The sequence below is a fragment of the Octopus sinensis genome, linkage group LG23, assembly GCF_006345805.1.
Source record: "Octopus sinensis linkage group LG23, ASM634580v1, whole genome shotgun sequence".
Lineage (NCBI taxonomy): Eukaryota > Metazoa > Mollusca > Cephalopoda > Octopoda > Octopodidae > Octopus > Octopus sinensis.
In genome coordinates, this window is record NC_043019.1 from 3,090,568 (window position 1) to 3,115,162 (window position 24,595).

Here is a 24,595-nt window from a genome sequence, read left to right on the forward strand (position 1 = left end):
GGAAAATATAATTAGGAAAAGAATTTCAGAATACCAACATTCTTAGACAGAAGAGTTGTTACAGAAAGTCCCAGTATCAGCACCTGTAAATCCCTCTCCAAGGTGTAAACCTGAGCTAGGTAGGTGTGTGTGTGTGTGTGTAAGACTATATTGTCTAAATGAAAAGTACATCCATAGCTTTACACCTGTGTCATTGCAGAAATTGCAGTCAGAATACAAAGAACCAGAATGATACTGCAAGATATCCTATTCAGCAATCTTACAGTTAAACCAATCCATCACCTTATGTACAATTTCTAGATGAGTATCAACTCTTTGTTTATGCATATTAAAAATGCATAGAAATCAATGACTAACATGAGGTGAAAACAATGTTTTTTTCCTTTATGGTACAAAAATAACATTGAAATATATGAAAATATGTTCTGTTGGTGATTTCAAAACAATGAATATACACATATACATTCATGCCTTATATTAGCTTTATACATTATCAAGCTAACTCCAGCAATTGTAAATATGCTTTGTCTATAAGTACAGTAGATTTTCTAAATATTAATACAATTCATGATTATGAATTAGTTTATCAACAACTGAAGTTGTCAGCTATTATATCAGGCACAATGTAGGAAGAAATTTTGAAGTGAAAGATGATATACAGCTTATGTTTTATAAAAATCATAAGCTACATTAACTAATATCTAGGACGAAAGATAAATATATTTCTTAAAATATTTAGTAAATAATAATAGTGTTAGCATTAATTGATAAGTATGTTTTAATTTTATAATTAGTTAATTACTAAATTCTTACCAGTTGATACTTCCACGCGTGGTGCTGGTGGCCCTGAGAAAATTATATTATCTAATATATTAATAAATAAAAATGCATAATAACATAGTATCATTTGTACATAATTTTTTCCAACTTTGACAGTACCTAAGCTACTATATAGAATAAAAATATCTTTTATCATCTTCCTGTTGTATTTATGAATATCAGTATTACAGACAATTCGTTGGCAAACAAAATTAGTCAACACAAATTTCAATGCGATACCATAATTATGTCAACAATTTACTTTATAATATATGTTGCTTTTTACTGTTTCTCATTACTTTGGTAGAATCTTGTAATATCCAAATGAATAAAGCACTCATTCAAAGATATTCAAACTAAAGCAGAAAAGATACTTTTCAACACTAGTAAATATGTCTTAGCCAGTGATTGGGATCAAACCTGCTGTAATAATAATTAGCTCAAATAAAGATGGACAAAATAATTATCTGATGGGACAATAACATTTCATCTTCTAGACTAAGAATTTAGACTGGCGTGTGTCACATTAACATAGCTTTCATTAAAGACACTTCCAAACTTTACTTTAAATATTCCAAGATCATTGAGTACCAGTAAAAAAATAGCCTGTTATAAACATATTCAATTCGAACCAAAGTTGTGACACCTGTGTAAGATGTGTAAATTATTCTTTAGTTAAATGCTATTGAAAGCAAATCCACAATTCATTTCTTTAGTGCAGGTGGCACGTAAAAAGCACCCACTACACTCTCAGAGTGGTTGGTGTTAGGAAGAGCATCCAGCTGTAGAAACTCTGCCAGATCAAGACTGGAGCCTGGTGTAGCCATCTGGTTGCCAGCCCTCAGTCAAAACCGTCCAACCCATGCTAGCATGGAAAACAGACGTTAAATGATGATGATGATGATGATTACCAGGCATCGTTGGATATAAAGTTATTTTCATATCATCATATTATCATGAAAATATTAAAAGTGAAGTGACAATTATATTATCTAATTGAGCATAGTAACTAAGTAAATACCGAGACATATTGCTAAAATCAATTCTTTTTATTAAAATAAAAATAAAATTTAATTTTTAAAATCAGAATAAAAATTTGAAGTAAACTTGCATGTATTATCAAATATTTGTTAGACAGTAACATAATAATTGTGTAATGCATTAAATGATTGAATGACATAGAGGTTTAGTGTGATATGTAACAAACAAGGTTTAGTGTGATATATAATAAACAAGGTTTGAGTCAATATAATAATATCAAAGAATAAGTAACAACTGCCAGGTGAGTAAAAACAAACAAACATTATCTTCTCTTAGTTTTTAGTGGTGGCTGTTACATTTCACTTAAACTTTTAATGTATCTGAACAAAGAATAAATTGTTCATATATTGATTTCAGTCTGTTATTTTAGAATTGGAAAATAGATGTGAATAAATTTCAGTAACATGCTGGAACTGGAAGTGACCAGTTAATATAATTAGTGACTTATAATTAAAGATAGTATCCCTATAAACAACAATAACCTAATTTAACAATAAACAATTAATTGTTAACAGTTGATGATTTCTGTGGAGTTTTTCTAAAAGTTTTCTAAAAATTGTTGCTAATTACACCATATTTTGTAAACTAGCAAAATATATTGAGCATAAAGTATTAATCAGCTAAAAGACTAGCCAAGTACAAATGACAATTTTTTTTTTTTTTTTTTTTTTGCAGATTAACAATGTATAACTGCAAGTCTATCGTAAATTATATTGAATAGATAGATAACAATATTCTAACACTTATCTTATTTTATGATATATTTAAATAAACAATTAGGCAATTTATAATAGAAATAGGATGAGAAGAATGTAACTTTATGGGAGGATATAGTTAATAACATAGTATGATAACAAGGATGGTATGTTTAGAGCACCGATACAACTAAATGGAATACAAATAGATGCATCAAAATATTTACTCCAACACTCAGCAAAGCATAACACTCAGCCATTTTACATCATAAAAATAATCCTAACATAAGAACAAGGCTTAGTTTTGCAGGGCGGCATATTTAGTCAGTTATATTGTTCATGCCTCTATCCAGTGCTTTATTTTACCACCTCTGGAATAAGGGAAGTTAAACTGATACTAATAACAGTGATAGCTATCTCATTTCAGGTTATCAAATATACATGTTGGTTTTAAGAATTAAGTGAACTTGTTGCCTACAGTACCAGCACACAAATGTGCCCAAATAGTTAGGGAGTTTGCTCTTCATTTAGGAGATCTCAGTTTTATTCCTACAACATCTCACCCTGAGAAAGCACTAAATTGAAGGTGATATAAGCTTTGTTAGTGAAACTGTGTAGATGAAAAACTGTCTGGAAGCCCAGTTTTAATTGTATCTGTAATTCAAAGGGCCAACTCTGTCATGCAGATTCTCCCAAAATTTTACATTAAGAATACACATATCTGTAAAATACTCAGCCATTTACATGTTAATGAATAGGCTGTTTCATTGATCAAACAATCAGAACACAATTGGAACATGATAGAGATCCATTTGAATTATATTACACATAGAAAAGAAAGTATGATGAAAAAATTATAGAGCTATTTTTAACATTTCCAATACCTTCATCTTTTACAATAAAACTACCTTTTATCTATAAAACTTCTTTCTAGCAAAGTATTCATGTAATATACACTGAATTCAGAGAATATAATGTTAATCATTGCAAGTATCATGCATATATAATATGACAGGAATTAGAAAAATTACAACTCTATTCCTCATTTAATGTACCTTTCACAATATTGGCAACAAAATGAAATTTGAACTCAGAACAATGATGAATGAAATTTTGCTAAGTATTTTGTCTGGTGTGCTAATGATCCTGCCAGTTCACTACCTTAACCTAGCAAATATCAATACTTTGATTTGGTATTCAGTGCCATTTAGTGTGTGTGTGTGTGTTTATATATATATATACACACACACACACACACACACACATATTCTGTCTTTTCTATTCAACTTGTACCTTAACCTCACAACTCACTTCCCAGATAAGGGAGCTACTTATTCACCTCTTCAACAATATATCTGTTCCTGTCTCTTCATCATACTTTCATATCCCTCAATGACATATCCTAGTCAGCTAAGGGGTCTTGTCTTGCAGGTACTTGGTGACCTCTAAGTGATGATGCCACATAAAAGAAGTCTGTGAAGTGATTGGCGTTAGGAAGGGCATCCCAGATGTAGCAATCATACTTAAACAGACACTGGAGCTTGGTACAACCCCTCTGGCCCATCAGTGCATGCTGACTGATCCAACTCAAGCCAGAACAGAAAAGTGGGATAAGGAGTAAGAGATGGGGGCAGAGGAGATTAGAGATAGGCAATAACTGTAAATATTGGGTAGGGATGAAGGGTATATACAAGTATTGTTTAAAGAATATAACTATATAATCTGTGGTTAAATGCAGCAGACATTTACTGTTAACTGTTGAGAAAAAAAAGTGCATCCACAGGTGAAATTCAGACTAACAAGAGATTAACTCAACAAAAATAAGACATATACAAGATGGGCCAAAACTTGTGCACCAAGACATTTTATTTGTATTATGTTATGATTATTATTCATGTTATCATGTACATGCAGGTGTGTATTCATTATTATTTTATTTACTTTATACAAATTTAGAAAAACTGAAGCATGTCTTTGACATCTCTGGAGCGTATTGAACTTATTTTGTTCGTGACTTTTGGCCTATACTGTGTGTGTGTATATATATATATACTTTTCTTTTACTTGTTTTAGTCATTTGACTGCAGCCACACAGGAGCACAGCCTTGAAGGATTTTAGTCGAACAAATCATGCCCCAGGACTTATATTTTTAAGCCTAGTACTTATTCTATCAGTCTTGTCTGCCAAACTGCTAAGTTACGGACACATAAACACACCAACATCAGTTGTCAAGCAGTGATGGGGTGAGAAACAAAGACACACACACACACAGATATATATATGACAGGCTTCTTTCAGTTTCCGTCTCTAGAAAATAGAGATAATTAAATTAACAATTATTTATTAATTACAAAAATTGGACATCATCTCTGACAGCTGTTTTGATTCAAGATTTTAGAAATTAATAAGTATAATTTAAAACATTTTAAAGTTGAATCTCATAGGAGTGGAAAAAGATATACTCTTATACCAATTAATTTCTAAAGTCTTGAATCGAAACAGCTGTCAGAGATGATGTCCAATTTTTATAATTAATAAATAATTATTAATTTATCTCTATTTTCTTATTTTTCTAAAATATATATAAACCCCAGTTTATCTAATTACCTTACAGTTGAATATTAAATGTAATAGTCAATACTTTTTGTAATAGGTAATAAACCAATATATTCACTGGATTTTATTATCCCTTATTCAGGTTTTTATCCTTTATATATATATATATATATATATATATATATATATATATATATATATATCTTTTATCTTTTACTCGTTTCAGTCATTAGACTGTGGCTATGCTGGGGCACCACCTTGAGGAACTTTAGTCAAATGAATTGACCCCAGTACTTTTATTTTTTAAGCTTGATGTTTATTCTATCAGACTTTTTTTTTTGCCAAACTGCTAAGTTAAGGGAACTTAAACACACCAACACTGGTTATCAGGCAGTGGGAATCTGAACACATCTATTCATTTATCTGACTGCTGTTGTTTTACATCATTGGATAATTGCATGTTTGAAAACGCATCACCTAAAGGGAAAAGGAGTTCTTTGATGACAAAAACAGCGATCACATATTCACAATTGAATCTGCCAAAGCCTACTAAGAATGAATAGAAATGTTACTGTTATATATAAAATTATTATCTTTAAAGCATTTGCTTATAATATCAATACTTTAAATTTGCACTATTTCTAATATTGCTGGTAAGATTGTTAATTTGAATATGTGCATACAAATTAGAATTCTTATCCAGAGTAAAATGCAGTTTTCAATACAAATAATGGAATTAACTTGCTAGAGATGTTATTTGGAACAGATTAAAATCAACATTTGGAAAACTGATATTTAATCTGTAAAACAATTTATAAAAAAATTAAACAAAACTGTTGTTCTACTTGATCTGAAACCAGACATTATTTTGTTATTGGTTTTTCAAAGATGCAAACTTCTACAAATTCAACGATAATTATAAAAATTAGATCATTTTGCTTGTTAATATAATTCTTTTCACTTTTGAGAAAACACTATAATCATATGAACCCTATAAATATATTTCAACAAATATTCAGAAACTAGAATATTCTTGCCTTCTCATCACAAAATGAAAATATCAGAAACCAGAAAAGAAATGAAGAAATATTATTCTTTTAAGTTCTGTTAGTGTCCACATGCTGAAAATTATGATTAAATCCATGATTAATAATGTTTGCTTACCAGTTGAAATTACTTTTGGAGGTGTTGTAGGAGGAGCTGTCAAAACAAAAATCACTAATAAACAAAATATCTAAATATTTCAATTTCATGACTTCTTTCATGAAATAATTTCTTTTGATTAATTTAACACAGATTGATTCCAATAGTGGTACTGTTTCATCTCCTTGATGGAACAAGAAGTGATAATGGAATTAGAGTAATTTGGACTCAGAAAAGATATGTAGTAAAATAAATTCTATAACATCTATTGTTCAACTATTTTATTTGCAACTACAATTCATAGCAGTTTTCTACTCAACAAATACTTAGCAGTATTAAATACATAGCAAAAGAGTATCACAATAGTTAAAATTAGTTAAATATTATCAGAAATTGAAAACATATTTTGCTTCAGTCATTATAATGAACTTCAAAATCTAATAACAAGAAACAAAGTTGTAATTATGACTGAGAAGTAAGTTGTATCAGTTAAAACACATTAACATAAACAGTAAAATTAGTATATCATATCATTAGTATACATTATCATTATACACCTAAATGAATAAGAATTCTTCCACTATTGACTGCAATGAAGGAGAGACTTCAGAATGTACACCATATTATTTATTCCATAAAATTTATATATATAATGTATGATAAAGTTAAGTAAGTGGAATGATAGACCATTGTTGCATATGTAAACAAAGATGATAATAATGATAATAATAATAATAATAATGATAATAATGATAATAATAATAATAATAATAATGATAATAATAATGATAATAATAATAATAATAAATAATAAATTGTCTTAACTGGTACATCACACGTATTGAGAAGAGCATTGTCGATGTGAGAACTGTTGCTGCTCATGTATTTTAATTTAACTTAAAAAAAAAAAAAATGAACGAACTACTGAGTTTGGTTTAATGGCCTACCAATATACACTATGAGTTTCTTTGCCCTAGGAGTCGGGAAGACACTCGGCAAGAAATGGAAGAAAATTTGAAAGAAGAAAAAAAAAGTAATAATAATAATAATAATAATAATGATGATAATAATAATAATAATAATAATAATAATAATAATAATAATGATAATAATAATAATAATAATAATAATAATAATAATAATAATGGTTTCTTAAACATTCTCTAGACCAACAGTATGTACAAAACTAAATATATGGCATCTTAGGTATAACACCAACATGAACTTCTAACTTGTTGTCTCTTGAGGTCTCTGGGTGAGACTTGGAGCCAACTTGTACAAATGCAAAGCAAAAGTCAAACATAAATAATAATAATAATAATAATAATAATAATAATAATAATAATAATAAATGATAATAATAATGATAATAATAATAATAATAATGTAAAAACTGTACAAATACATATAAACTGGTTTAAAGCAAGAATGCCACTGAGAATAAACAATCATTACTGTTTAAGAAAAGCATGGAAATTAATAATATCTAACAGAAATCTGAAAGAAATGAAATAATACAACTTTTACAAAATATTTCTTAACAAGTACACATATATAATTATGCTATATATTTGCTTTATTTGTCATAAATGAACCAAATTTATTTAAATATATTTTCTGTACATAACAGCTTTCATAATTGATAAAGACATGTATTATTGTCTTTCAAGTACATTCTTCTCATGAATATTCAAGAGGAAAAAGTATGTGCAGATAGTTATAGGTGAATATTAAAGAAACATTATTTGGATCTATGATCACATACTAATTCTTCTGTAATATGTTGTTTCAAATAGATGTGTATACAATTTTTATAAAGGATATTCAGAATTAACATCAAAGAAATATTGGACAATACCCAACTGTGTATTGATATGTCACTAAATGTCTTAATTACTTAATTGCATATTGTCTCTAGTGTCTCATCATTTAGTTTATAAGAGGAAGTTTACTGACAGACATGTTATATATATATATGATCTGTCTATCAGTAAACCATGCATATATATATATATATATATATATATATATATATATATATATATATATATATATGACTGGCACTCCAGTGGTTACAACGATGAGAGTTAAAGCTGATCTGATCAACAAAACAGCCTGTGCATGAAATTAATGTGCAAGTGGTTGAGCACTCCACAGACATATGTATCATTAACATAGTTCTCAAGGAGATTCAGCACAACAAATCTGGCCCCTTGAAATGCACGTACTACTCATGTTTGTGGAGGGACTGGAGCCATGTGAAATAAAGTATCTTGCTCAAGGACACATCACATTGCCAGGAATAGAACTCACAACCTCATGATCATGAGCCAAATACCCTAACCACCAACCAAGCCACATGCCTTATATATCTTCATCTTTTTAATGTCCACTTTTCCATGCTTGCATGCATTGAACAGAATTTATTGTAGCAAATTTTTTATGGTCAGATACCCTTTCTGTTGCCAACCTTCACCCACTTCCAAGTAAGATATTTCCCCATGGCTGCATATACTTTCATGGAAGATTGGAAACTGGTGCTCAGTTCTAACAATCATCATAACATTATATTAAATATTAGACCAAAATACAGAACAATGATGCAAAATGAATCGAAAGAAACTCAACAGATTTTTATTTACCTATTTCAATTTGACAAACATGTTATTAACAACTGATCCAAATAAAAATTAGGGTTGCAAGAATATGAATTAAATCCCAAAGTTAAAACAGAATCTGTTATTGGACAAGCAGGAGAAACAATTAGTATTTTATACAAATTATGAACTGACCTATGAACATCAAAAGGAGAGCAAATAAATCTGTTTATGTGCAATTCTCATTGACAAAATTTTATAATATTTATATTATATATATATATATATATATATATATATACAATATAGGATAAAATTTTTCGAAAAAATTCTATCAATGGTCAGCACATTAAAAAATACCTTTAAAGGTTAAATTTATAAACAACTTATAAACAAGGGCAAAAGTTGTGTGTGTGTGTATATATATATATACACACACACGCATATATACACACACATACAAAGAAAAATTTTCTACATTTAATCAGAGGGAGGGCGAATAACAAGGTTAGAAAATATGACAGTCATTCAAATTACAAATGAAAGATGCAGTTAAAATATCTGTACATGAAATTATGCATGAATGATGAATTTCTGAAAGTACATGTGCATTTTATGTATGAGCATTATATAAATATATATATATATATATATATATATAGCAATAATAAATCTCTGAACGAGATGTAAACAGTAACTGCACGACAATGTAAGGTATACTGGCCATCTCAATATGGCTAACCACTAATGGCTAACCAATATGGCTAACACCTACCCTTAGTGGTTAGCCATATTGAGATGGTTAGTATACCTTATATATATATATATATATATAAAATGCACATACATGTGTGTGTGTGTATATATATAAATACACACACACACATATACTCTTTTACTTGTTTCAGTCATTTGACAGTGGCCATGCTGGAGCACCACCTTTAGTCAAGCACATCGACCCCAGGACTTATTCTTTGTAAGCCTAGTACTTATTCTATCGGTCTCTTTTGCCGAACAGGGACGTAAACAAACCAGCATTGGTTGTCAAGCGATGTTGGGGGAAGAAACACAGACACACAAACATATACACACATATACATATATATATATATATATATATATATATATACACATATACATATGATGGGTTTATTTCAGTTTCCATCTACCAAATCCACTCACAAGGCCTCGGTTGGCCTGAGGCTATAGTAGAAGATGCATATACATATATATATATACACACATATACATACATACATTTATATATATACACACATATACATATATATATATATATATATATATATATATATACATACACAAAATATACACATAAGTGTAGTAGAGCAATTGGTCCTTTAAAAGAGAGAAGATATTAACTACATGCATGTGTGCGTATGCATGGGTGTGTTCATGTGCGTCTCATTCTATCATGTCTTTGCATGAAATGCTTCAAGCAAAAGAAGAAATACATTGAAAATACACTCAAATATCATATTTCATTCAATGTTTTTGAAGCAAATAAATAAAAAACCCTTAGATGCACGAAAATACTTCAACAATATGTTAGCAGCCATATATACTTCATATTATAAATTTATTTTAATATTGTATAATAATATTCATTTGTAATGTTTACGTTTAAGTGTATATATATATCTGTACTTATATTTTATTGTTCTTTAGTATATGCATTGTGGAAAGAATATGTAGATATATTTTTGTCTGTTTGAGCCATACGTATACATATATGTATATATGTATGAATATACTTATGTATATTTGTTTACATATGTTAGTCTATCTATACCTATGATTATATGTATATAGTGATATGCTTAGCATGTGCATGTCTACATAGTTTATCTCTCCCTTTTTACTTTCCGTGTGTGAACTAACGTATACGTGTGTATACATGCAAGTAACCTACCATGGTTTCCTACTTTTGTCCTTTTCTTTTATTGATTTTTCCCCTTCAGTACACCAACTTTCCATCTTTGACGACATACTTACATAAATGAGATTATAAACTGCTGTAGTGTCTACAGCAATTTGAGTATGCTGATAATGAAATGAAACTGCACCCTATTTATATCACTAAGGTAATTGGTGAGAAAGGCATGCCATTTGTTCTTTACCAATTCAACTCTCCACTCTCACATTTATTGTATTTTTCCCCCGACAAGCCTGGTTGTCTTTGATTTCTCCTCTACAGTAGACAATCTTCCACAACAAAGTTGTGTGTACCCAACAGTCATAGCTTTACATAAGATACATCCAATGAGCTTTTGAAACAACTATAGTATTCAAGAATCTCTTGCCTCTTTTACTTACAGACTATATCACATAATATGCAATGTTTGTTACCTTCTAAATGGAATTATACAGCACCTATCATCTAATTACAATTTTCTCTCTACTCTCAATATGAAATGAAATGTATATGAAGCATTGACGAATAAGTTTTCTTGAACAATTATTGAGTCATGTATTTTCTTGACAAGAGACTAGCAAATGATGTATTACCAAATATATTATAATTATTGTATGTGATATATATATATATATATGTGAACATATAAGTATACATACACATACAATATACATAAATTTATACTTACATAAACATGTCTATACACACACACACATATATATATACATATAGGCTGTGTTTTCCAAAATGGAGGCGAACACCTTTCCCCACGTGATTGGCTTGAAAAATTACTAAGACACTAGGATATTTTCCTACTTTTCTTAACATGAAACAAATGGTAGCCCTAATTCACAAATAAAGAAATCATATCCACCAATGCGTTGTTGAGCACTCATTTTCATCATTCACCATTTATCCATTTATATATATATATATATATATATATATATATATATATATATATACACACACACACATATATATACATATATATATGTATATATAAATACATACATAAATAGCTATCTATCTATATACAAATTACAAACCCCTTCAAGTAGATGGCCATGCTCAATTTGTAGAAAAGATGTAGGTGGACACTACATAAAATGCAACCATTATTGCTTATAAATCATGAATGGTATATTGCACTATATTTCAAAAGTAGGAGAAATGGAGAGAGAGCTTGTGTGAATTGGATGCATATGAGCAGAGAGAAATATAATAAAAGAAACAGAATAATATTGAAAGTGACAAGTAGTGGTAGGGTGATGGTGATGATAATAATAGTTACATGGTGATAACTGCTAAATACAAATATGTTTACACACACACACACTCACATATATATATATTTTGTTCATGACACATACAAGTAGGATAAACTTCACAAGCAATTGGTGGGGGCAGGTTAGATAGATAGATAGACAGACAGACAGATAGATATATGGACAAGTGTGTGTGTATTTATAGAGACATAGGGACAGATACACAATGTCTCTCTGCAAAACAAGACTATGTAATCACTGACCATTCCTCTGTTCTCTAGTACCCATTAAACCTGTTTCTTATAGACACAGTACTAATGAAAGCCCTTCATTTGGATATAAGCCTGCAGTTTCTTATTAGTTTTTTATATACAGAAAATTTAAATAGATGTTGATCTTTTCTCCACTTTAGATAAGACCTTTACCATTGGGTAGCTGACCTCTGGAAAAAAGCAAGTGAATGGCAAAAGCAGTGGAAAGTCACTTTTACAACCCATTCCAGTCATGGCCGACCACCTTGGAAATTAAAAGAAATGAAAGGCTGATATGTTCCAAGGAAGAGATGGAAAGTAGAGTAGCAGCAGTACACTGTGGCACAGGAAGAAATATTCCATTGAAAGACTGTCTCTTCCTATTGCTAGTTCTCAAACCTCACACTATTTTTAACATGGCAGATTTCACTTTTAATGAAGTTAGGGCAGAGGTGGTGAAAGTTTAGGTAGGGTGTGTTTCAGGAGAATCTGGCTCATACAGAATTTATGAATACAGTCCACTGCTGCTGAGAAGAATAGCTAGACTTTTACATTTGATCAGGATGAAGCAGTAGTCATGCTGAGTCTAGACACTTGCTGCAGGCTGTTTTATCCCAAAAGAAGAAAACTCAGGAGATCTTAACCCATTTCAAGAGTTCTCAAATAAGATGTCAACAAAAATTTTTTAGTCCACCATTGCCAAAAAAATTAATGGCATACACACTGGCCAATGAGTGCATCTAAATGAGTGTCCAAAATGGGAAAGTCCTAGGATAGACTGGATCCCTTGAACATGCATCACCAATCAGTCACATTATTAAGGAGACAAAGTGGAATAACAAGACTCAATTGTATGGTTAGATCTCACCAAAGCCTACCTACATATGCCCCACCAGCTAATCCAGAGTGCACTGGAGAGTAATAGTTGAGCTCATAAAGTCACATAGGGATTTAATAAAGGTGAAATTTAAGGTAGGGAATTTCCTTACCAAATGGCAGAGACTGGAAAAGGCATTATGGCAGGGTGCACAATATCCAGCACTAGGAGAAGGCTAATATATGTGGACAAAATCCTAATAGAAACTGCCAAACGAACAGGCTTTCAGGGAGTTATGACCAACAAACAAAAGCTATCACTATCCAAGAAGACAGATTCCTAAGAGGTGACAAGGCTCCTAAGGTAAAAGCAGAAGCAGGGGACCAGTTTTCTACTTGGCATTAGACTGGGAGATGCAAATGAACCTGAAAGGTAGACTCATCTTCCCAGAGGAAGTGACAGTAATATCACTCTGACTAGACATGTTTCTGCTATGCAGGAGTATAAAACATGCATCATGTTTGAAATGTTTGAATTTCCCTGACTCTTTTTGTTATATATGTGAGTGTTTTACAGTACCAAGTCAAAGAATGAACATTAGTGACATTGTAAAAAGATCCTACTTGGATTACTTGAAGATTAAACTGGGTGATCAGGATAAATAGTGGGTCCTGCACAATGTATGTAAACCCTATGTCAAAAATCTACTCCAATGAACAAAGGGCACAAGGAAACAACTAACATTTGACATTCCTATGATATGGTGAGAGTCTTGTAAATAATTGCTACTTTTGTCACACAGAACATGACAGAAAATAAGGTACCAAAATCTGGATTCAGCAATTCATCCAGTGCTTCACTCAGATGAAATACCAGTACTCGTTTTCAAGGATCTACCTTCACTGCAAGGTGAAAGTCATGTATGTGAAGTAGATATAAATCATGACCATGACAGTGATATAGACTTTGTAGAAACGTCAACCAAAGAATGTGAAAACTTCAACCAGGCAGAACTTAATGATTTAGTTAGAGATCTAGGACTGTCAAAAGAGTTATCAGAACTGTTAACTTCTAAGCTTAAAGAGAAGAATTTGTTGCAGAAAGTAACAAATGTGACTTTTTATCAGAACAAAGAAGATCTCTTGGCATTCTCTACAACTGGAAAAGATTTTGTTTACTGTTGTGACATGGTGGAACTGTTAAACATGATGGGTATTGAACAGTATGTTTCTAGTGAATGGAGAGTCTATAGATAGTTCAAAGAAGAGTCCAAAATGTGTATTAGTCTATAATGGAAACTTGTTTGATGTGCTTCCTATTGGTCAGTCTGTACACTTAAAAGAGAATTGTGATTACATAAAAGTTGTATTAGATTTACTTAAGTATGACGAACACAAATGGGTCATATGTGTGGATCTAAAAATGATCAACTTTTTATTAGGCCAACAAGGAAAGTATACAAAATATCCGTGTTTCCTATGTTTATGGGTTAGCCAAGCAAGGGACAAACGTTGGGAACAGAAACTCTGGCCAGTTAGGAAACGTTTGACTGTTGGAGAGAATATCATACACCAACCATTTGTTTAGCAAGAGAAAAATCATCTTTCCACACCTTCATATTTAACTAGGACTAATGAAGTAATCTGTCAAAGCTCTTAATGTGGAAGGTAACTGTTTCAAATTCATATGTACAACATTTCCTGGCTTAAGATATTATAAAATAACAGATGGTGTTTTTGATGGGCCACAAACCAGAAAGTTAACAAAATACCAGAATTTCTGAAGCTTGATGGCTGATATAGAAAAAAAAACAAGGGATTCATTTGTGACTGTTGTGAAAGGATTTTGGAGGGAGTGAAAAGGCTGAAAACTACTAAGATTTGATAGCTTTCATCTTTTAGGCTGCAACAGGAGCGTAAAGCTTCATTTCCTCAATAGCCACCTCGATGAATTTCCTGTTAAATTCAGAGACGTGAGCATGGTGAGCATTTTCATCAAACAATGAAGATTATGGAGGAGAGATATCAAGGCCCATGGAAAACACATGATGACAGACTACTGGTGGAGTATTCAAAGAGACTGTGTAGACATGGAATACTCCACATGCTCTCGCAAGCAGAAATTTGTTCCATGAATATGAAGGTATATGTATGATAGTTTGTGCTTTATCCATCATATTAGAAAATTAACACTGTGTATTTAGTAAAAGGTGATGTTATCTTACATTTCATATTCTATTGACATTTATAACTTATGGTTTTAAGCTATAAAACTTAGTAACCTATCCTGACCAAGTAAATTATTTATACAGTACATCATAAAATAGGGGTGTGCTATAGAATGAAAACCTGATGTGTTAGGAAAAAATGAATGGTCAGCAAAAAGTGTGTTGACTAGTGTTATAATTTATATTCATATGTAAATGGAAAGAATCTGTATCCAATATATAATTTTAGTAATTAACTTTAAATACTCTTTCATGCTATAAAGAAGTTCATTTTATACAATAGTTTATATCTTAGCAGTAGCTGGATCTGGTGATTGTGTTCTAGGAGCTGGGAAGAGAATAATGCTTTTTATTATGTAAACAAGTGGGAAGGTTATAAATTTAGGGACAGATAACTTATAAGTATTTCAATTCCAAATAAAGAAAGTAGGTTTGTTTAATTCCGGAAATGTTCAATTTCAAATATTGATAAAGGAAGTTTGATAAAAAAGATAATGTAAAATTATTCTAATTGCATTTTACATATGTATTGACCGACCTCTAACTGAAATAATGCGTGAATGAAAATTTCTTCATAGATAATGGCATTTTACTTACTGTTATTTGGTTATACACTCATATACTTTTCAGATTGTATTGTTTTATAATAGAGCTTTAATACATCATAGAATACTTTTTACATATCTCCAGTAAAGGGAATTGTATTTATAGAGTTGTCTACAATGTTAATGGTCATATGTATTCTAAGTATAAATAAATTGAACATTTTGTTCTAGTTTTGGTATCATTTAGTGAGATAATTTTATTTACACAATTTTATAAAGTTGTAATATTACATCAATCCAAACAATTAATAGCAATCCATAAAGATGTGGAATAATTGAGTTTTCTTTTTTACTAATCATCAGCATCTGGTAAATATACAAATGCTTTTATTTAGAAAAGCCTACAGCTTTTATATACATATTTTGTACATAATATTCTATAATACTAACTTTATCATGATGTAATAATGAATGATTAATGAGAGAAAGAGCACTAAAATATGAGTGTTACTTAACATATAAGTAGTAATTAAGGAAATACAAGGCAGCATCCATCATTGAATAAATATATTTTGCTTATTATACAATGTAGTGTTAGAGGAAAATGTGTAGCTTTGATAAAGAGTGGATGATGCCATAGATTTTAAAGCCAATAAAATAAAAATACTGCATGATTGAGAAAGCCACAATGAATGGAATAAAATAGAGAAAGCCAGAAGGAAGTAAATGGAAAATAAAACAGAACAGAATTAAGAATCATTTTGGAGTTTGAATGCTTTAAGAAATAATGAAAGGAAATGTTGAAAATTTCATACATATACCTAGATCTGAACATACATACATACACACATGCACACGCACACACACACAAAATACCTTTTTATTATTGATTTTAGTCAGATCACCAAAATAAACAATTACTAATTTTTGTTGCAGCCGTAGGATAGATGCAGCTAATTATATTGATCCTTGTACTTCACTGGTATTTATTTTATTGTCCACAGAATAAAGAAAGACAAAGTCAACACATAATGTTATTAGCTGAGTTATTGTGATACTAGGCTGTTATTTCAAAAATAGTCAAAATTCTGAACACTTTGTTACGCATTTGTTACTTGTAGGCTTTATGTCACTTGTTCATAATTATTTTTCTAGCCATCTTCAAAGAATATTTTATTGTTCTCCAGCCCATGCAGTTTTAGAATTGATATTGTTCTTCAACAGACTATGACAACTTTAAGATTTAATTACACTGAAACATATGGATATTAGCATAAATAAATTGTACATAAAACAAAATAATTTAATTCAAAATATGATAGAGAATAACTTTTTGATTTATCATTACTCTCTTTACTACTCTTTTACTTGTTTCAGTCCTTTAACTGTGGCCATGCTGGAGCACTGCCTTTAGTCGACAAATCGACCCCGGGACTTATTCTTTGTAAGCCCAGTACTTATTCTATCGCTCTCTTATGCCGAACCGCTAAGTGACGGGGACGTAAACACACCAGCATCGGTTGTCAAGCAATGCTAGGGGAACAAACACAGACACACAAACATGTACACACACACACACACATACATACATACATATATATATACATATATACGACGGGCTTCTTTAAGTTTCCGTCTACCAAATCCACTCACAAGGCTTTATAGATATACATATATATTTGTATATATATATATATATATATATATGGCAACAATCATGAGTCATTTCAGTAAGTTTTCTTGGCAATGGCTTTTCTCATGTAACGAGGATGCAGCTGTCATATATATACATATATATATAGATATATAGATATACATATATGTGCGTGTGTGCATGTATATATATATATATACACAAACACATATGTATATCTATATATCTATATATATATGCAACTTATAAGGGCATGAACCACATAGTGATACTGAACCCAAGACCTTCTGCTTGCAAAGCAACACTCATAGCTGCGCACACACACACAAATAAAGCATAGGTCAGAAGATGTGAGAGGTGAAGATAAATTCATTTATCCATATGCTTCCTCTATGACTGCAGCTGTTGCATAACCCTTTTCACATACTATCAATTTCAGTATGCAAAGCATTATACATACAGGATTTCATCAATATGTATGTTCAAAAATTAATGCAAATAAAGAAAGCTAATTCATCAGAGTATTTGATCATGGTTACATCTATGATTCAACTCTGAATATCATACAAAATTCACCCTATACAATTACAATGTATGGAGAGTCAAAACTGGACATAATTGCATTGATTTGGCCAGTAAAAGGACAAAACAGAGGAAAAACATTCTGCAATGTTATTTATTACAGAAGAATTTCACATACAAAAACCCTCAGATCAATTAAGTAAAAGTGCTAGATAGAAATTAAGCACCCTTGATTTAAGCAAAAAAACAAGAAATTGTAGTGTACAATGCTGGGGATATATATTGATGCAAGCACATATATATATATGTTTTGCATACTGAAATTAATAATATGTGAAAATGGTTTCAAAATGGCCATAATCATATGAAGTCTAGTTTCACTTCTCACACCTTTTTGACTTTATGCTTTATATACTCCTCATTGAAAAATTACATTACGTTATGATACAATGCAATTTACTGCTACGTAGACGAATAGCCAATTCTGAATGAGGAAAATACTGTAATAGCCACATGATTCTCTAAATCCATATTTTATACTACTCTTTTATGTAAACAGACACGCACGCACACACACACACACACATATATATATACTATCTCTCTCTCTCTCTTTTACTTGTTTCAGTCATTTGACTGCAGCCATGCTGGAGCACCACCTTTAGTCGAGCAAATTGACCCCAGGACTTATTCTTTGTAAGCCTAGTACTTATTTTATCGGTCTCTGTTGCTGAACCGCTAAGTTACGGGAACGTAAACACACCAGCATCGGTTGTCAAGCGATGTTGGGGGGACAAACACAGATACTTAAACATATACACACATATACATATATATATATATACATATATACGACGGGTTTCTTTCAGTTTCCGTCTACCAAATCCACTCACAAGGCTTTGGTCGGCCCGGGGCTATAGTAGAAGACACTTGCCCAAGGTGCCACACAGTGGGTATGAACCCGGAACCATGTGGTTGGTGAGCAAGCTACTTACCACACAGCCACTCCTGTACCTATAGATTTTGTACCAAAAGTGATGCAAGAACATATGACATACAGAGTTGTTCCAAAACTAATGAAAAAGTGAGCATCACTTTTTTTATAAACTGACATTGACCTTTCAACTCTTATTCAATACAAATGTACTACTCTATATTAGTTCCATTCATGCCATCATTGAGTCCAACTTCCAAATCCACTTTGAAAAAAATTTTGGAGTGCACTATACAATATAATTCTTCACAGCCACTTCCACCATGTCTGAGTTATCAAATTATAGTCTCTGAAGACTCCTTCACTTTATTGAACAGGTGGATGTTTGAGGCCAGATTTGCACTGCATAATAAATAGAGGACTGCTGAGAAGTCCCTTTTGCTGGTTACTTGAATTTTCACCAAAGATGTGTGTGGTCATGTACTGTAATTGTGAATGTGGATCATTTTCAGATTCTTGTTTGTTCTCTTTCTTCTAATAATTTCTCTAAGCTTTTTGAGTATCTCAGTGCATCCACTCACTGTTTAGGGTACAGCCACATTCCCAAAATCAATGATATTTTTGTTGTCCCCCTCAAACTATCACCATGACTTTCTGTACAGATTGCAAAATCAAAATCAAACTCGATCAACATCAATGGAAGTTGCAGCTGTGATACCAGTGCCAGTGGTACGTAAGAGAACCATCCGAACGTGGCCGTTGCCAGCGCTGCCCCAACTGGCTTCGTGCCAGTGGCACGTAAAAAGCACCATCCGATCGTGGCCGTTGCCAGCCTCGCCTGGCCCCCATGCCAGTGGCACATAAAAAGCACCATCCGATCGTCGCCATTTGCCAGCCACATCTGGCACCTGTGCCAGTGGCACGTAAAAGCACCCACTACACTCATGGAGTGGTTGGCATTAGGAAGGGCATCCAGCTGTAGAAACATTGCCAGATCAGACTGGGCCTAGTGCAGCCTTCTGACTTCCCAGACCCCAGTTGAACCGTCCAACCCATGCTAGCATGGAAAGCGGACGCTAAATGATGATGATGATGATGATGATTGCCAGCTCTTGAACTTCTAAAACATTGCAGAAGAAATTTGGATGCCATTCTATGGACTGGCCCTTCATTTCTCGATCATAAAGATACACCCACATCCCATCCTCCATCACCATATCAGAAAAACAAGTCTTCATAGCTTCAAATACTCCCAGCAGATCTCCATCCTTCTCTATGACAAATTAGGTATCAAGTTCTGTGGAACCAACTTTGTACACACTTTACGATATTCCACCTCTTCTATTATCTTCTGTAATACATTGACCAAAGTCTTGTTGTGCAGCAAGTTCATGGATGTGTCTGCATGAATGAATTTATTGCAGTGATTGCAGTTGATGGATGCATTGCTTTTTTGCAATGTTGGAGTCTCTTTCTTTAAATTTCTTCATTCATTTGTGCACATTGCTCTTATCAATGATGTTATCTCCATAAACAACCTGCACCTTCCCTCTTCTAGAACTTAATTACAGTACATTGCTTCAGTTTGTAATCCACTTTTTTTTTACCTACTATGAAGACTGAGGAAAAACACTCTAACATGTAAAGTTTGAATGCCCTATGTCAGTCAACAAAAAAGTTATCCCACTTTTGTATTAATTTTCGTACAACCCTTGTGTGTGCGTGTGTGTAGGATGCCATGATAGATCGTTAGCTACTACACGCATTTTTTTCTCTCCTTGTTTTTTTCTGTGTATCTTTCTGTCGAAGAACGCAGGCTTGAAACGTAAAAGACTTTTTCTATTCCTGAGCGCTATACTAATACATTTGTTTGTTTGTACTCCACCTGCCTTCGTCTTTTGTTTATTTACGTAAACTTTCCCTATATATATATATATATATATATATATATATATATATATACACACACACATTCATGAGCTGTAAGGAAAATGTGCAGCTAACAGAGATAACAGACATCCCTATTTCACAAAAAAGAAAGAAAGCCAAAAAAAAAAAAGACTTGCTTTTGCTTTTCATGAGAACAATAAAATATGTACCAGATGAAGTACTGGGGTTGATATAATCAACTTCAAACACCCAAAAAATATTTACTTGAGCATAGTCACAGTCTGCTAACTGAAACCAATAAAACAGGTAGTAAATGAGATAGCTTCTACATAGGACTGAAGAAGTATCTAATTAACATGTATTTAACATTAAAAAATCCAACTAAAAAAACGAAACGAAAGCACTAAGTCACCATAACCTATCAGCTCCATATGTAGTCACTTTATAATTTTATATTCAACCTGTTGACACAAATTGTTTATTTTGGTTTTGCTGAATAAATAAATAAACATCAGTAACTTATTCTCACTTAACAATTACATATGCATCAATTTTCAGGAAAATTATTTTATGCTAGCATGCTCAATCATTTTAGTTCAAAGATTTGAATAGAGTATCTTACCAGTAGTTTCTGTTGAAACAATAACGGTTGGGAAAAAGGGAGGAGGTGGAGGAGGGGATATTATAATAGGTGGAGGTAAAGCTGTGGACAAGAATACAGATAATCTTTTAATGGCTGGGTTTTTAGAATAATGTATATGTTAATTCACTTCCTATTTCACTGAAGTTGAATATTTATATTTTAGGCAAATCAGTTTTCTTTGAATGACTAATTAAATATTAAAGTTATTTCAAATGAATGTTTAAAAACAAAAACAAACAAACAAAAAATTTACTTCAGAAAATTTATGACTAATTGGGAAGATAAACTAAATGGTAATCTTTCAAACATAGCTATCACAAACTTTAAACCTAATGTCCAATGACAAATTATATATTATTCTGATTCAACAGTTAATCTGATAACAACCTCGAGAGTGTTCAGCTTCATTGTACATATTACGATACAGCATAGTAGCTCCCTTAATATCCTTCTTATTTACAAACAGTATTTATTTTTTCTATTTTGAAGTGTTTTTTTCTTATATCTGCATTGTCCAATTATTGACTGAGTGAAACTAATAAAAAGACAATGTAACTTAATATGTCTCACAAAAAAAAGAATCTTTAAATTTTCAATATTGTTATATTCAGAAGTAAAATGTTACATTCATCACATTTTAATAATTAATTTTAATCTCTCAGATATTGCCATAATTGCATTTCACAGTTGTATATAAATGCATCAAACTGTTGTGTATAAATCTAGAGAAAGCAAGACGCAAAACTAAGTTTATAAGAAAACATCATCAACAGCTTAAGTTTATATCTAGATAACAGCTTTGATTCTCTACAAAGGAAAAAACAACATAAGGCTAAATATTGTAAAAAAAACCTTAGCTTCATTTGTTAGCTTGCCTAATTCCACATATGGAATACTACTTACAATAAAGTAACATCCTATATAGGGATAAAACCACAACTGGTTATAGTACGGAAGTGTATGACTAGGCAGACTGAAGATGTCATAGAAAGAAAACAGACATTTACAATGATTTATCATTAACATCACTAAATAACAATTAAATGACAGACACAACAATCAAATTTCATCAAAACAAGAAACAAATTAAATGTAAACAAATATATATACATACATATACATATCTATTTTCACACATATATATGTATGTATGAATATATGTATGTATATATGTATACATATATATACATGCAGATATATACATATATATACTATTAGGGAGTAAATCCAAACTTACAGGGAAAAATTAGATTTAGGATTAAATCTAATTTTACAGTATAAATATATATATTAAATTAGAGATAAAAATTAGAGATAAAACCACTATTAGGCAAATTAGGCATAATAGTGATTTTATCTCTAATTTAATATATATATGTATATATGCAATGCATAATTATTTTTACAATCACACATAGATCTATATATATCTTTACATACACATATATGCAAACACACATATCTATATATATACACACACATTTAACATCATTAAAAACAATTAAAAACAAACAAAAACAATCTTAATTTATCAAAGCAAGTGAAAAATTAGATGTAAACAAACAGTCCAGCAGAACAAGAGTTGGCTATAGCTTGAGTGAGTAATAAAGAGACAAAAGGTTGACAGTGATTATGAGTGTCAAGGCTTCATTTTTATAAGACGCTGCATGTTACAAGATAAGAATAGACCTCTGTAGCAGTTTTGTGGATTTGGTAGCTGGTTGACCATTAATGCATGTGGTGCTAACAAGCATGTGTAATGAAGCAATAACTGTGTGCTGCAGGTGAGCAAAGGTATTATCAACCTTGCCGATATCTACTCAGAGACCTATGCAAAGTTTTCAGCAAACTGTCACCCTTCTCGACAAAATCAAGGAGATCTTGTGCAAATGAAACCTGAGTGTCTTTTTGGTAGCTGAAAGCAGTTTTAGTACAAAATTGGCAGACACATGTCCGATACCCATATCTTCAGTGATAATGGACTGTAATTAATTTGCACATCCTCTAATAACACAAGGATGGTGATTTGATGAATTTCCCTCGCAGCTGTGTGCACGTCTGCAATGCGGTTCTCCAAGGAAGTTCATCAATATCGACATTTTTCCAGTCGCACACTTCCCTCCATAAAATTTCTGCAACTTTGAGTAGTCCTCTGGGCAGGTATTTCCATGAAAACTTTTTGTCATGGCTAATGCAATGATCAAATGTTATACACCTTCCTTCCAAGCACTGTTGTATTATATATACATATATATATCCTTTCAAGCACTGCTATATTTTATATATCATCATCATTTAGCGTCCGCTTTCCATGCTAGCATGGGTTGGACGGTTCAACTGGGGTCTGTGAAGCTCGAAGGCTTCGTCAGGCCCAGTCAGATCTGGCAGTGTTTCTACGGCTGGATGCCCTTCCTAACACCAACCACTCCGTGAGTGTAGTGGGTGCTTTTTACGTGCCACCTGCACAGGTGCCAGACAGAGCTGGCAAACGGCCACGAACGGATGGTGCTTTTACGTTTATATATATATATATATATATATATATATACACACACATATATACATACATATATTTATATACACATATACATATATCTATATACATGTACACCTACTACAGATTTGGTTGCCTAAGCAGCGGAAGCTACCAACTACTTTTGGTTTTCCCCCTGGCATGTGATGGAAGCTGTTTTCTGTACATGTTTGGAGTGTATTGCCCCTGTGCCACACACAAAAATTACCTTCCCAGTTACATTATATATATATATATATACATTCTTTTACTTGTTTCAGTCATTTGACTGTGGTCATACTGGAGCATCACTTTAAGCCGAGTAAATGAATCCCAGGACTTATTTTTTGTAAGCCTAGTACTTAATCTATCGGTCTCTTTTGCCGAACAGGTAAATTACGGGTACGTAAACACTCCAACTTCAGTTGTCAAGCGATGTTGGGGGGACAAACAAACACACACATACACATATATAAACATATACACACACATACATACATACATATATATATATATATCTTTATAAGAATTTATCAAGTAGTTAGCG

The 24,595-nt window shown here is 31.8% G+C and overlaps 1 protein-coding gene across 1 annotated transcript in view; it reads right to left on the reverse strand.

Moving 5' to 3' along the window:
• LOC115223644 overlaps positions 1-24,595 on the reverse strand; it is a 207,068-nt gene that overhangs the window by 153,194 nt on the left and 29,279 nt on the right. Inside the window, exons 16-18 of the mRNA XM_036512623.1 lie at positions 21,516-21,596; positions 6,277-6,312; positions 814-846 (exon numbers count right to left, since the gene is read on the reverse strand). Of these exons, the coding sequence (XP_036368516.1) occupies positions 814-846; positions 6,277-6,312; positions 21,516-21,596 (150 nt within the window). The remainder of the gene's footprint in view (positions 1-813; positions 847-6,276; positions 6,313-21,515; positions 21,597-24,595) is intronic.